At 39.5% G+C, this 13,767-nt stretch overlaps 1 protein-coding gene and 1 pseudogene across 3 annotated transcripts in view; one reads left to right on the plus strand and one right to left on the minus strand.

Moving 5' to 3' along the window:
• Positions 1-13,767, plus strand: part of Ints7 (integrator complex subunit 7) — a 73,190-nt gene that overhangs the window by 24,451 nt on the left and 34,972 nt on the right. For all 3 annotated transcript variants that reach the window (XM_010642566.3, XM_010642568.3, XM_010642567.2), the window contains exon 7: positions 279-401. In XM_010642566.3, coding sequence (XP_010640868.1) covers positions 279-401 — 123 coding nt within the window. The remainder of the gene's footprint in view (positions 1-278; positions 402-13,767) is intronic.
• Positions 10,136-11,386, minus strand: LOC104875213 (annotated as a pseudogene).

Below are 13,767 nucleotides of genomic sequence, written 5' to 3' on the forward strand. Positions count from 1 at the left end.
TCCTTTTCCTTGTTTATTTTCTTGGATCCCTGAAGGAATCTGTGGGAGGATGTGAAACTGTCAGTAAAGAAAAGGTCGAGATTCTGCTAGGGCCAGTTGTTAAGAGCTGTTTTATACACAGGGAGAAAGAGGTTCAAACATAGGGACATAGCTAGTAAGTGACGGGGCTCTTATTTGAAGGGAATCCTGTCACAAATCTGAAAGTTCACTGGCAGCGCTGCTTCCTAAATGATAATTTCAGTTAGTGTTGTTTATGGAGTAACTTAAATTCTTTATAGATTCAGCTGCTGTTGCAGTATTTGAAGAATGATCCCAGGAAAGCAGTAAAGAGACTTGCTATTCAGGATCTGAAATTACTTGCCAGTAAAACACCGCACACTTGGAGTAGGGAGAATATTCAGGTATGTGGGACTTTGACCATGAATATTTCATATAGAAAAATAATATAACATGAATAATAAATCATAATAAGTTGTTTGGTATCACATTTTTATCTCTTTGTCATCTTCTCAATGGCCAAATACGAAATATGTCTAAAAGCATTGTTAATATTGTGGGAGAAGTTATTTTATCAGTGGCAAAATACATGAACTTGTCTTTCAGTGTTTAAGTTTGTTTTGGTGAATGGTCTTTTCTCAGTTTGTTTATTTTCCTGTAGCTGCACTGATGCTAATTCAAAGCTCAAGTAAGTTAGTCCAGTCTCCTTTAGTCCATTTTAGGGAGAACAGCTTAGATGCTAACTGATTTGGTGTAGAGCAGAGGCTGGGGGAGTAACATGGCAAAGTGTATTTATCCTTTTCATGGATTGAGATGGGGTCTTACTCCATAGCCCAGGTTGGCCTCCTACTAACCATCCTCCTGCCTCAGCCTCCTGAGTGTTGGAGTAACAGACATTAAAAGACATTCTTGAGTTTTCTTTCATAAACACAAAAGCAGATCTCGCTTCAGGCTGTTGAGGACACATCTTTCACAGCTTATATTCCTGTTTTATACTTAATTTTTCTCAGAATAGAACCCTATTTGTTTACCCATTACTGTTAACAGATGAACACTATTTTCTACAATTGATCTTAGGCAAAAGGCTGGGAAGTGTTCTATTTTCTAAATCCTATTTAAAGTGAAAGATTGTTAGAAGTTGACCTTTATTTTTATGGATTTAATTTTTGTCTCTTGGTAGCATCAAGACTGTAACTGTTAAAATCATTGTGGTGGTTCATGCCTATAATACCACTGAGGCTGAGGCAGGAGGCTCACTTGGAGTTTGAGGGCAACCTGGGCTATTTGCTAAGTTTGAAGCCAGCCTGAACTACATAGCACGACCCTGTCTCAAAAAGAAAAACAGAGAAAGGAAAGAAGAGAAGGGAAAGAAGGAAAGGAAGGAAGGAAGGAAGACTTTGAATTTGGGGTTATGAAAATTGAGCAGCTGTGTCTCATTTTTGTTTTGACATATTCTAAATGTGCTTTACTATATTATGATTTGATAGTTAAATATAGGCGATAAGGTTAATATTTGCATTTTAGTGATAAGCAGTTAGGGTTCAGAGGGATTTAATATGTTAAAGAAAGCTTAAGATAACTTAACAAAACATTAATAAAAGAAATTCTGTCCTCCGACCCCTTATCTAGTGATTTTTCTGCTGCTGTCTTTCTGAGAGTGTGCCAGATTACTTTAGTTATTTATAGGGATCTGCACAAAACCCAACTTAGTTATTTAGAAAGATCAATGAGGAGTACTGTTAGTCCTTCTCATTTTTTTCTTTTGAGACAGATTGTATGTACAGAAAAATACAGAGACTCAGCCATGTAGTTGAATTTTCTTCCCCTTGACAGCTTTATCGAATCCCATTATATGAATGTGCCCGTTTTTTTGTTCCTGATGGTTATTTCCAACCTGGCACTGTTGCAAGACAGTGGTGGCGAGCATTCTTTTATTTCTCTCCTGGTGTATATGTGCAGGAATTTCTTCAGAGGGTAGCCTGGGAACGACATTTGTGACTCCTACAGTGTGTGTATTTTCTTTCAGCTTGACCAGATAATGTCCTTTTCAGAGTGAATGAACCAGTTTGCATTCCTGCTGTGTATTAGAGCCCATTGATTTACATCCTTGTTAACATATAGAATTACCAGTGTTTAATTACAGAATTATCAGAATTTTAATTTTTGCCAGTTAAAAAAGTTTATAACTTCTTTATTACTTAAAAATGAGCCTCTATTTACTAGGTTTATTGGCTATTTGGATTCCTTTTTTTGTGACATGGCTATATAAGTCTCTTGCCTATTTTTCTGATGATTTGGAGATCCTCTTTATATATTTTTAGATGAACGTACTTTGGTAGTCCTCCCCAAGACTATTTTTTAAAAAAATGACAATTTGGAATTGCATGGAATGTAAAGATTAGTTTGTCTGAAATTGCTGTTAAGATGATAATAAGCCTTCCAATGCATGGATATATTGTATCTCTCTACTTATCTAGGTCTCTCTAATATATCTCTTGCCTTCAACTATTTTAATGTAGTTATTTTAGCATTCTCCTGGATATATTTTGTTATGACTGTGTGTAGATTTCCCCCCAAAGCCTCATGCCATCTTAGGTGGAGCTTTTCAGAAGTAGCTAGATGTAGAATCTGTGATGTTGGGATCAAGGGTGTGTGATTATTAAATTAGCCCACTGATTGGTTTGGCATAGTTCTAGGTAGGATTAAGGGTACCTCATTCTGGGTTTGAGTGCTACCTGCTTTTAAGTCCCTGGATAAAATATAAGGGACAGAAAGAGTGTCATTATTTTCCACTTGCTCACTGCTTGCTGCCTTCTGCCTGCCACAAACTTTGACCTCTGTGATGCCCCTCTGCCATGTCACCCTGCCTTGAGCCAGCAGCTATGAACTGAAACCTCTACAAACTGTGAGCCAAATAAACATTTCCTCCTCTGACTTTGGGGTCAGTGTTTTATCTTAGCAATGAGAAAAAGTAACTAAGACATATTTACATGGCAGATTGTCATAGTTTTACTTTGACTTCATGTATTTTTATATTTCTGCTATTTTTTTGTTTTGTTTTGGTTTTGGTTTGGGGGTTGTTTTTGTTTTTGTGGGGTTTGTTGTTGTTGTTGTTGTTGTTGTTGTTTTGGTTTTTGAGACTGACCTGGAACTCACTTATGTAGCCCAGGCTTGTTTTGAACTCACAGTGATCCTCCTGCCTCAGCCTCCCGAATACTGGGATTACAGGTGTGTGCTACCACGCCCGGCTTGCTATTTCTTATAATAGCATTTTATTGAATTAATTCTTCCTACCTAACTTTGTTATTTTCTAGTGGAGGCTTTGATTGATATATTACAGATACGAGTTAAAATCTGCTGTCATATTTTGTGCTTTGTGTATCTCTTCCATTCTTTACCCCTCTTTTGAGAGGGCTGCTTTCTGGACTGTTTTTATTATCTTACCATGTCAAGCTGCTTTTCAAAGTAAATGAACCTGCTGTGTATTAAGAGCTTTTTGATCTACATCCCTGCCAACATATAGAGTTACCAGTTTTTGATTATAGAGTTATCAGAATTTTTAATTTTTGCCAGTTTACAAATAGTTTATAATATAAACTAATTATGTTTATAAGTATTCTTACTTTGAATAATTTGGGAGTTTATAGTCTTTTTATATTTTAGTTGTTATCCTGGAAATGTTATCCCATGCATAGTTATGTTATGGAAGGAATCGGTAAGTGACACCGAGAGGCGACAGAATGGAAGTAAAATAACAAAAAGTTTTATTTGTCTACAAAGGTCGAGCACACATAAAATCAACCCCTGGATCGACAGTGCACTGGGTTACAACTCCTCCTTTTATAGGGTTTTATAGCCTTGACTTCATTTGGGTGGTTACATTTCATTCTCATAGTGTACACTGCTGATGTAGGAATCATGCTCACAAGACAGTTAAATTTCAACCCACATGTAATTAGAGGAGTTTACCTTTGCCAAGTTATCTATCATAGCCCATGGGAAGGGGGCATAGTTCACACTGCTGATGTAGGAATCATGCTCACAAGACAGTTAAATTTCAACCCACATGTAATTAGAGGAGTTTACCTTTGCCAAGTTATCTATCATAGCCCATGGGAAGGGGGCTGTTCAGGGTCAGGGGCGCAAATGTTAGCACTGGTCCTTTTCATCTTGACACTTTTATGATCATGTGGTTCCAGTCTCTTCTGAGCTCAAGGTTGTGATGTGCCCTGATATCTCAGGGTAAGACCAGATGTCTCATTCAGTAATTAATGCCTTCAATGTCTGTTAGTTCTGAACTAAACCAAACAAACTGCTGTTAGAGACAGCAGAAGCCATTCTATATTGTAACACTTTATAGGTTTTTGCTGTTTTTTTTTTTTCTCATTGTGTTTATTGGTACGTTTCAGATATACAGTATAGTTACATTCATTATTGGGATCTTGTACCTTTACATGACAGGTCTTGGAGGTTTTTGCTGTTTATAAAAGTTTTCCCCACCAGTTATTGTGAGGTCTATAAATAATTTTGCTACAAAGACCTTAGGACACGTTTTAACTCCATTTATATCTATATTAGTCCATTTTCTGTTGCTTCATAGTGCATAACACAGACTGGGTAAGTCCTAACAAAAGAAGTGTGGTATATTTCGGCTCCAGGGTTCTGGAGGCTTGAGGTCAGAGGTCTGCAGTGGCTGCCTCACAGACACCACAGGGTGTCATGTGGTAGGAGTCAGGGAGTGCACAAAAATGTGTGTCTCTTCTGCTCCCTCCTCTCCTAAAGCCACCAGGATCCCTCTTAGAGGCACCACCCAGTAGCCTCAGCTAATCCTAATCATTCCCAAAGGCTCAGCCTCTAAACACTTTAGTTGGATTAAGCTTCCACCCTCTTGATACCTCACAATGTTGATTAAATTTCCATACATGAAACCAAGGGGAACACATTCAAACTGTTTCTAAACCATAGCAGATCCCTCTAAACTTGTATGTATTGACCTCATGGGATTTAATTGTGTCATTTGTTATCATACAGTTTTGTCACTGTTTTATGACTGCAGTGTGCAGTGGAACCTTCCACTGTCTTCGCTCTTCTGTTCTCACTACATACTTCTCCTCTGTGATGCTTTCCTTCTGCTTCTGGAGGGTCCTTCAGTGAGGCTGTGGTGGGAACTCTCCCAATGCCTGTCTGTAATGTCTTCAGTCTTGAAAGGTACCTTCCCTGGGGATAGAATTCCTAGGGCATTAAAGATAGCATTCTGTTGTCTTCTGGTTTCCATTAACACTGCTGAGAAGTAGCTATACTCCTTTGAAAGCTTTGGTGGGTGTTTTTGTTTTTCCTGCTTTTAAATTTTTCTGTGATTTGGTGCTCTTTAGTTCCAGTGAAATGGCTGGTCATGAATGTAAGCCCTTTAAACTCTTTAGATTAGTTCATTTGGCTTCATGGATCAGAAGACTGGTGTCTTTAAACACTTCTGGGAAATTGTCAATCATAAATCCTTCAGATACTGCCAGTGTCTCTCATTTTCTCTTCTAATCTCCATTTAAAATTTATGTTAGCACTCTCCATTTATCTTCTACATTCCTTATTGTCTTATTTTTTGTATCTTTGAGCTGTGTTCTGGATAATTTCTTATATACCTTTAGTTACTAACAATCTCTTCAGCTTATCTAAAGTTTTTGCAGATGTCTTTCTACTGTTTCTATTTCTTTATTATGGTGCTGTTTTTTCTTGTGTATTTGGTTCCTTTTTTACTTTGCACTGCTCGTTTTTCTTGGAAAAATGTGTGTGGGAATTTTTTGCAGAGAATGAAAATATACTCCTCTAGAAAAGATGAGCATTTGCTTCTGCTGGGCAGAGAGGTCAAATGATAATAAAAGCTGTGAATAAAAATAAGAGAAGGGGGATTAGTGAGTATGGAAGACGGAAATTGCTATTTAAAAGTACAGTGGTTAGGGAAACCCTCGCTAAGAAGTCAACATTTGAGCAAGTACCTCAAGCAGAAAATGTCAGCCTATGGACCTTTAGGGAAGAGCAGTAGCAGCAGAGAACAGTAAAAAGGCCTTCCTGGGTGTGAGGTCAGCCTGACTGGAAACAAGATTAATTCTAGGAGATGCAGGTCGTTTAGCTCTGAGTCCTTTGAGTCTCAGGACCGTGTGAGGCAAACGCTCTACCACTGAGCTATGAGCCCTGGCCTCCCTTTTTTCTTGATTAGAGTGCCAGAAACTTGGCTTTCTCTTCCCTTCTGAAATGTTGATACGTTTAATTTTATTCTTTAATAATAAAAGCATTATAAAGCCATTAATTTTCCTGTTAATGCAGAGTGGCCGTGTTTCATAAATTATGTATTACAGTGTCTCACTGCCATTGGTTTGTGGGTGCATTTTTAAGTCAGTTTTATTGTGGCATAATTTGTTTTCAGAAAGCTTTCTAGATGTATGAGTTTTTACAAATCATACAGTTCTGTTGCTGCTTGGATAAATTGAGATATAGAACTTTTTTTTTCAGAACTGAGGTTTGAAGCCTGGACTTTTGCACTGAGCTATCCCTATCCTGGTTTTATTATTCATTTTGTAGTCACTGCTTCTCCCATCCCCTGTCAACTATCAGTCTGATACATGCTTCTATAATTTGTGGTTTTCCAGAATATAAATGAAATCATATAAATGGGATTATAAAGAAGGTAGCCTTTTGAAAATGCCTTCTTTCACTTAACCTAATGTTCTGATATCCACTTATGCTGTGCGTAGCAACAGTTCATTTCTTTTTATTGTTAAGTAGTATTTCTATGTATGGACTTGCAGTAATTTGTTTATTCATTTGTAAGTCAATAGATATTTCAGTTTCAAGTTTTTGCTATGATGAGTAGGCTGTTATCATATGTGTCTTTTTAGGTAAACACTGAGCCGTGGAATTGCTAGGTTGTGTGATAAGTGTGTGTTTAGTTTTGAAGGAAACTGCCTGTCTCAGTCCCTTTCATTGCTGGTATAATAGAATATCGTTTCTGACCAATTCATTGACCATAAAAGAAATTTGTTTTTCATGGTTTTAGATGCTAAGAAGTTCAAGATCAAGGGTCTGGATTCTGGTGAGGACCTTCTTCATGCATCATTGCATGGCGTAAGGACAAAAGACAAGAGAAAGAGGCAGAAGGGGGCCAAGCATGTTCTTTTGTGAGGCAGAGCCCTCGAGGTCTAATCACATCTTAAAGGTTCCGAACTAGAGAACTAGGAACTGGACTTTTGCACTGAGCTACTTCCCTGACTCTTTTTATTGTTTATTTTGACACAGGGTCTTGCTAAGTTACTAAGCTGCCCAAGCTGGGTTTGAATTTTTGAACCTCCTACCTCAGCTTCCCAAAGTGCCACCACACCCAGCATTTATTTAATACTATGAGAGTAGCAATTAAATTTTGGCCTGAGCGTGAGGGGACAAACAGCCAGATCATGACACCGCCACACTGTTTTCTAAAGTGGCTGTACCATCTTACACACATGCCAATAATATGTAAGAATTATAGTTCTGTATCTCTGCCTGTACTTTGTTTTGTATGGCTTTTGCAAGCCTTCCTAAGAGATGCATAGCAGTATCTCATCATTGTTTTACATTTCCCTGGTGACTAATGATCTTGAGCTTCTCACAGACTTGTTTGTCATTCATGGCTCCTCTTTGGTGAAGTGCCTATTATAATTGTTTATTTTTAGTTTGGTGTTTTGGGGTTTTTATTGGGGGGGTACCAGCAATCGATTTAATTCAGTGGTTCCACTGCCTGCCTCACAAGTGCAAGATCCTAAGTTTGATCTCTGGTACCAAAAAAACAACAACAACAAAATGGTTTTAGCTATTCTAGATCCTTTAAAATTTAGAATTAATTTGTCAATTTCTGCATTAAATGCCTCCTAGAATTTTGATTGGTCTTCACATCTATAGATAAATTTTAAGAAGAATAGACACCTTAATAGCATTGAATTCTCTGATCCATGAACATGGTATGTCTCTGTTTCATCAGTTTCTTATCAATATAAATTCGGTTTCTCAGCATGTAAATCTTGTACCTGTTTTGTTAGGTTTATTCTAAGTACTTGGGTGCATTTAGTGCTGGTATAAGTTTTTGGGTTTTGTTTTTTTTTAAAGCAATTTTTACTTCCTTTTTGACCTTGGAATTAGTTTAAATAATATTTTCTACTTTTTTTATGGCACTGGAGACTGAACACTCAGCCAGGTTCTGAGCCCTTATTACTTTTTACGTATTTATTTATTTATTTATTTATCTCATTAAATTTATTGGTACAGCTTACTACTATTTCTTCATTTTTATACATCTTATTGACATGTTTAATTCTGATTCATCTTTCTCATGACTTTTTTATTTGTTTTGTTGTTGTTGTTGTGGTTTTGTTTACCGGTACCAGGGATCGAACTCAAGTTCTTGCACTTACAAGGCAGGCGGTGGAACCACTGAGCTAAATCCTCGGCCCTCTTTGGTTATTTTTTACTGAATATATATTTTTTAAATGTTTGGTTTTCCCAGAAAGAATTTTTACCCTCTGGCTGAAATTCAAGTATATTGATTTTAATTAAATGAATTAGTCAAGTAATCATTTTTCAAAGCCAAAAATATAATTTTTACAATATCAAAATATATGAGAAGAAAACAAGCATAATGATTTAACCTTTGTAAGTAACTTGATTTTAAATTTGAGTTTTACTGTCAGTTATCAAAAGTAATTGTTCTGGGACTTCCTTCACTACTTCTTTCTTTTTCTGTCTTCCATTTGACTAATCTTACTGCTAAATTATTTTTTTGAGTTTTGATATTCCAAACTCAAATCGTGTATACACTACTTTTATTGGTTTACTGTTTAGGTTTTTAAATTCCACATTGATTCAGATATCCCATGCTATCACACTGAGTATTTTATTTATTTTTCCCCAGTTGAAAGACTTATTTAATGACAGCATTGATGTAAATAAGTACCCATATGTTTGAACAGGCTCAGATACAGTTCCAAAACTGGGAAAGATCAAACTCTCTGGCAGCGGATAGTGGGCAGAGGACATGGCGCAGGGGTGGGGTGATAAGTGATAGGGAATGATGAGCCCCCTTCCTGTCACAGGACAGAAAGAACTGGTGCTTGCTGGTCACCACTTATTTTGAAAGACAAATTAGCGTCACACTGAACAGTGTTTGGCTTTAAGGGACTGTCAAGGAACATCAGAAGTCTTACCCCTTATTTAAATGGAGGTTTGAGAAGCACTTTTTTTTGTTTTTGGTGCTAGGGATGGAACTTGGGGCCTCATGTATGCTAAGTACACACTATTGCTGACCTTCAGCTCCAGCTTTTGAAGCTGGTATGGGGAAGCAAAATCCCCTGAATCATAGTACACAAGTGGGTTTTTTTCTTTTTTCTTTTTGACACCAGGGATTGAACTCAGGACCTCGCACTTGGTACTCGCACTGTGCCCCTGAGCTAAATCCCCCGCTCCAATGCACAAGTAGTAGGAAGTCCATTAAGTTGCTTAGAGAAGGATTTTAAACGGCAGCCCAGGGAAGACCCCTTCTCTCTGGCTTTTCTGAGAGGTCCATGCCGCCATGCAGAACAGGTTCCAGCTAGTCAAACTGGAGAGGAGTTAGACTCATCCCTCAGGGAAGTTTGTAGAAAGCTGAAAACACTGGGTCTGTATGAAAGAGTCGGTTGCGCCTCCTTTCACTTGGCCGTGGTTCACAAGTCCTGTGGCGTCCCACATTCTGCTGCTTCCTTAGTCTTCAGGGGTTCCCCTTAGTATCACCTTTGTGATATTGATCAACAACAAATCCTTGCATTTCCAGTAAGGAAAGTCTCTCCACCAAAGTAGGTACAGTGCACATCAGCAACAAAAGCCACACAAAGCAACATCTTGAACTAATGGACAGTTTCAGAAATCCACTTCTGCAGTGAAAGCCAATGCAGGCAGAAGTTCAGAACAGACTCCCCAGGTAGAGAGTGACTTGCATTTAAAGGAGGTCGTTCCTCTGCCCATATTAGTAGGTTTATCATCGACGATGTTGAGTCATGTGCTGGTGGCCCAAGCCCATAACTTCACTCCCAGGAAGGTTCAGCCTTAATAGTGTTCCTGCTACTTCACCCACCTGAAGAAGCTTTTAACACTCCTGTCCAAAGTCCTCTGTGAATTTCTTCACTTTCAGGAGGTTGTCTGCATTCACCATGGACCGGGTGGTGGCCAAAGACCAGAGCATGTCGGACATGTAAACCACAGGCTCTAAGAATTTGTCACAAGGGACATCATCCAAGTCATCTCCACGGCCCCTGGGTCCCCTGGCAAGCATGGAGTCAGGAGGTCATCGATCATAATGCCTAGGGGTGGTCAGGAAGGGCCACAGACCTTCTTAAAGTGCGTTGCTGACTGGACTTTTCTGATGGGCTGCATGAGGGAGTCCTGCACAGTCATGCTGCACCCGAGTAGCCTTCTGTCTTCGGCAAGCTCATGGATGTAGGCATCTGTGAGGTTGTGGGGAGCGCTCCCCAAATGCAACCGGAACATCTGGGCGTGGGCAGCTTCCTCAGGCTATGGTATATAAATACGCTTTTCAAATCTCCTTCTCCTGGCTGAATCCAACACCCAGGGGATGTTTGTGGCCCCAGGAACCAGAGTCCCTTCGTTGTTGTTCCCTATCCCCTGCATCTGGACCAGGAATTCTGTTTTGATACTCCGGGCAGCCTCGCTGTCATTTTCATTTCGAGACCCACAGATGAAGATGATGGAGGGCTTGTGCTGCCTGGCCAGCTCAGAGAGGTTCTTCACGGGCTTCTTACTCTCCCCCAGCCACTTAGATATCAGATCAGAAGAGGACACGGAGAAGAAGGTGGAGTTGTTGGCCTCTGTTGCCACAGCTTTGGCCAGACAGGATTTCCCTGTGCCAGGGGGTCCGAAGAGCAGTCTCCCTCGCCAAGGGGCGCACTTGCCTGTGAACAAGTGTGGGAACTTAATTGGCAGAATGACGGCTTCTTTGAGAGTCTCGGTGGGCTCCAGCCCGGCCACGCATCCCACCGTACGTTGGGCTTCTCCATCACATCAGCGCCCTTCACATGCTCCTGCAGCTGCTTCTCTGGATTATCCTTTTCCGGTCACTGCCGTTGACCTCACTCTGATTCTCTTTCACTGACCTCTTGCCATGTTTCTCTTTGATTTTTAAATAATCCTTCAGCTTCTCTGCCCGGTCTAGGTACTGCACACACTTGGCACGAATGTGCTCCTTGGCCTTGTGGCTGTGAGCCTCATTCAATGGTGTGCAGGACGTACTCCGCAGCACGCTGGAACAGCCGCAGCACCTGCTGTTAGTTCTTGGCTCTTGTCACCAAGTCAGTGCTTTCTGGAGGGTTGACGCTGTCATTTCTCTCCTGGGTCCACTCCACACTCCGCGGTGCTGCTGGTGGTCCCGGTCCAGCCCCAGGGAGCCAAGGTACTGGTCGGCACTGGGTGCAGGCAGGGCTCGCACTGAGTATTTTAAAACCCTGAAGGAAGGTTTATTAAGACCCAAGTGTAGTGTATTATTATTAATATAATAACAATAATTTCATAGCAACTAAAATATTTTAAAGTGTTTATATTTCCTTTGGATGTTTTTCTGCCATATATAGTTAGTATTAATCTGTGAATAATTTCTGTCCTCTAGCATGTTATTCTTTTTTTTATGTAGCACATTATTCTGATACCAGAGCTGTCTTATCTGAATTATTTACAGTATTCTGCTATCAGAGCAGTCTTATCTGAATAAATAAATCTTACTTGATTTATACAACCTTTCTTACAAGGCAAAAGGTTATTTGTTCTAGATATCCTCAAAAGTATTTATTTGTCATTATCTCTCCTGGTAGCTTCTGATTTGTACCTTTCCAGATCCAAGAGGATGACAAGCCTGAGAATTAGTTGAGTAACCTTTGTCTTTGTAGTTATTATAGTGGAGACACAGAAAACCTGTAGGTATTGTGTCTCTGACAGGATACTTTGAGACTTAACATTCTTCTCGCTTTAAGGAATACAAGCAGTTGGGTGTGATGTTATGCACCTACAGTATAATCCCGGAACTCTGGGCCTGGGACAAGAGGATCATAAATTTGAGGTCAACCTGAGCAATTTAGTGACTTGGTAAGACTCTGTCTCAAAATCAAAAATAAAGGAGTAAAAAAATCTAGCTGGGACCGGGAATTTAGCTCAGTGGTTGTGGTTCGGTGGCCTGCCTCACAAGCACAAGGACCCAAGTTCAATCCCCGGTACCAAAAAAAAAAAAAAATCTAGCTAGTGCAAAGGTTTAGTCCTCAACACAATACAATAGAGAGAGGAAGGAAAAGAAGAGGAAGCGGGGGAGGGGAATGTGAGGGGGAGGGAAAGGGAACACACACACACACACACACACACACACACACACACAGAAAAAGCTTCTTTTTACCAGACTTTTCTGGAACACATCCCTGGTGGCCAGTCCCATTCCAAGGTAGAGAAGAAATCACTATTTAGAGACTGACCCAGATAACAGTAATTCAAGCTGGCGCCCCTGGTTGGACAGTGTGTTAGGCTAGCATAGAGGGAGAAATTCAGACCAATAGTCAAGGTCAAAGACATTAGTGGTAGTGAGAAGGGGGAATCCATTTGAAGAGAAAGTTTTTCCTCTTTGTTGATATGGAAAATGGTCCTGGTAAGAATAATCGTGTAATAGGTAATGTCCTTAAAACAGAAGTTGAACTAGATTCATGATTGAAATATGATTATGTGCTATATTTAGAGAACTTTGTGATTTTCTCTGTTGTGTTTACTTATTTGATCAATGAACCTTTACATCATTATGTACTTACTGAGGCCATTTTCGATACCCAATAATGTGCTTTCTACATGACAGAAATTAGAAGATAACATTGTAAATTATCATATAAGATTTCTAATATTTTAATTTTTAAAATGGTAAAATTACTTTTAAAAAACTATTCTCTTATTTTAAATGTCTCAAGTATTTGAATAAATCAAAACTATAGTATGAAGTAATCACTTCTTCATAAAGCGTTCTTTTGAACTTCGTAAAAAAGCATTTGTATGTCGGGCGTGGTGGTGCATGCCTGTAGTCCTAGCACTCGGGAGGCTAAGGCAAGAGGATCGCTGTGAGTTCGAGTCCAGCCTGCTGGGCAACATAGTGAGTTCCAGGTCAGACTCAACTACATAGTGAGATCCTGTCTCCAAAAAAAAAAAGGCATTTGTAACTTTGTATTTCCTTATCTAATCTTGCTTTTTAAAAATACATTTGCATTTATATCTGTTTTCTTATCAGATATATTGAGACCTTTAAAATGTTCCTAATGCTAAATCTATCTGCCTTTATCATCGTGGATTTTTTTTCTTAGGGTTTTTGGTTTTCTTGTTTTGTTTTACTTTGTTTGTGGGGGGGTTTGGTACGGGGGAATCAGACTTGGGTCCTTGAGCTTGCAGAGCAGGCAGGCGGCGGCACCGTCTTGGATCTTTGGCATTGACAGGCAGTTCCCCTCTTGTCCTTGGAGCTAAGTCCTTGGTCTCTGCTTTCTTTTCCTCACTCTGTCTTGTGGGTGCCTCTAAGTGCAGTGTGTGGAGCTTCTACATCTACCTGGTGTCTTGAGCTCACCCGCAGCATTCATTACTCTCTAGCGTAGTAGTTTGCTTACGTAGATTGCAAAGTGTTTTGACTGTCAGTGGCTGTGTAACAGATGTCACCCCGTTTCTTTCTTTTTCTTTTTTTTTTTTTTTTTTTTG

This window comes from Fukomys damarensis, unplaced genomic scaffold (assembly GCF_012274545.1).
Source record: "Fukomys damarensis isolate Sample0158 unplaced genomic scaffold, DMR_v1.0_HiC HiC_scaffold_11, whole genome shotgun sequence".
Taxonomy (NCBI): Eukaryota; Metazoa; Chordata; class Mammalia; order Rodentia; family Bathyergidae; genus Fukomys; species Fukomys damarensis.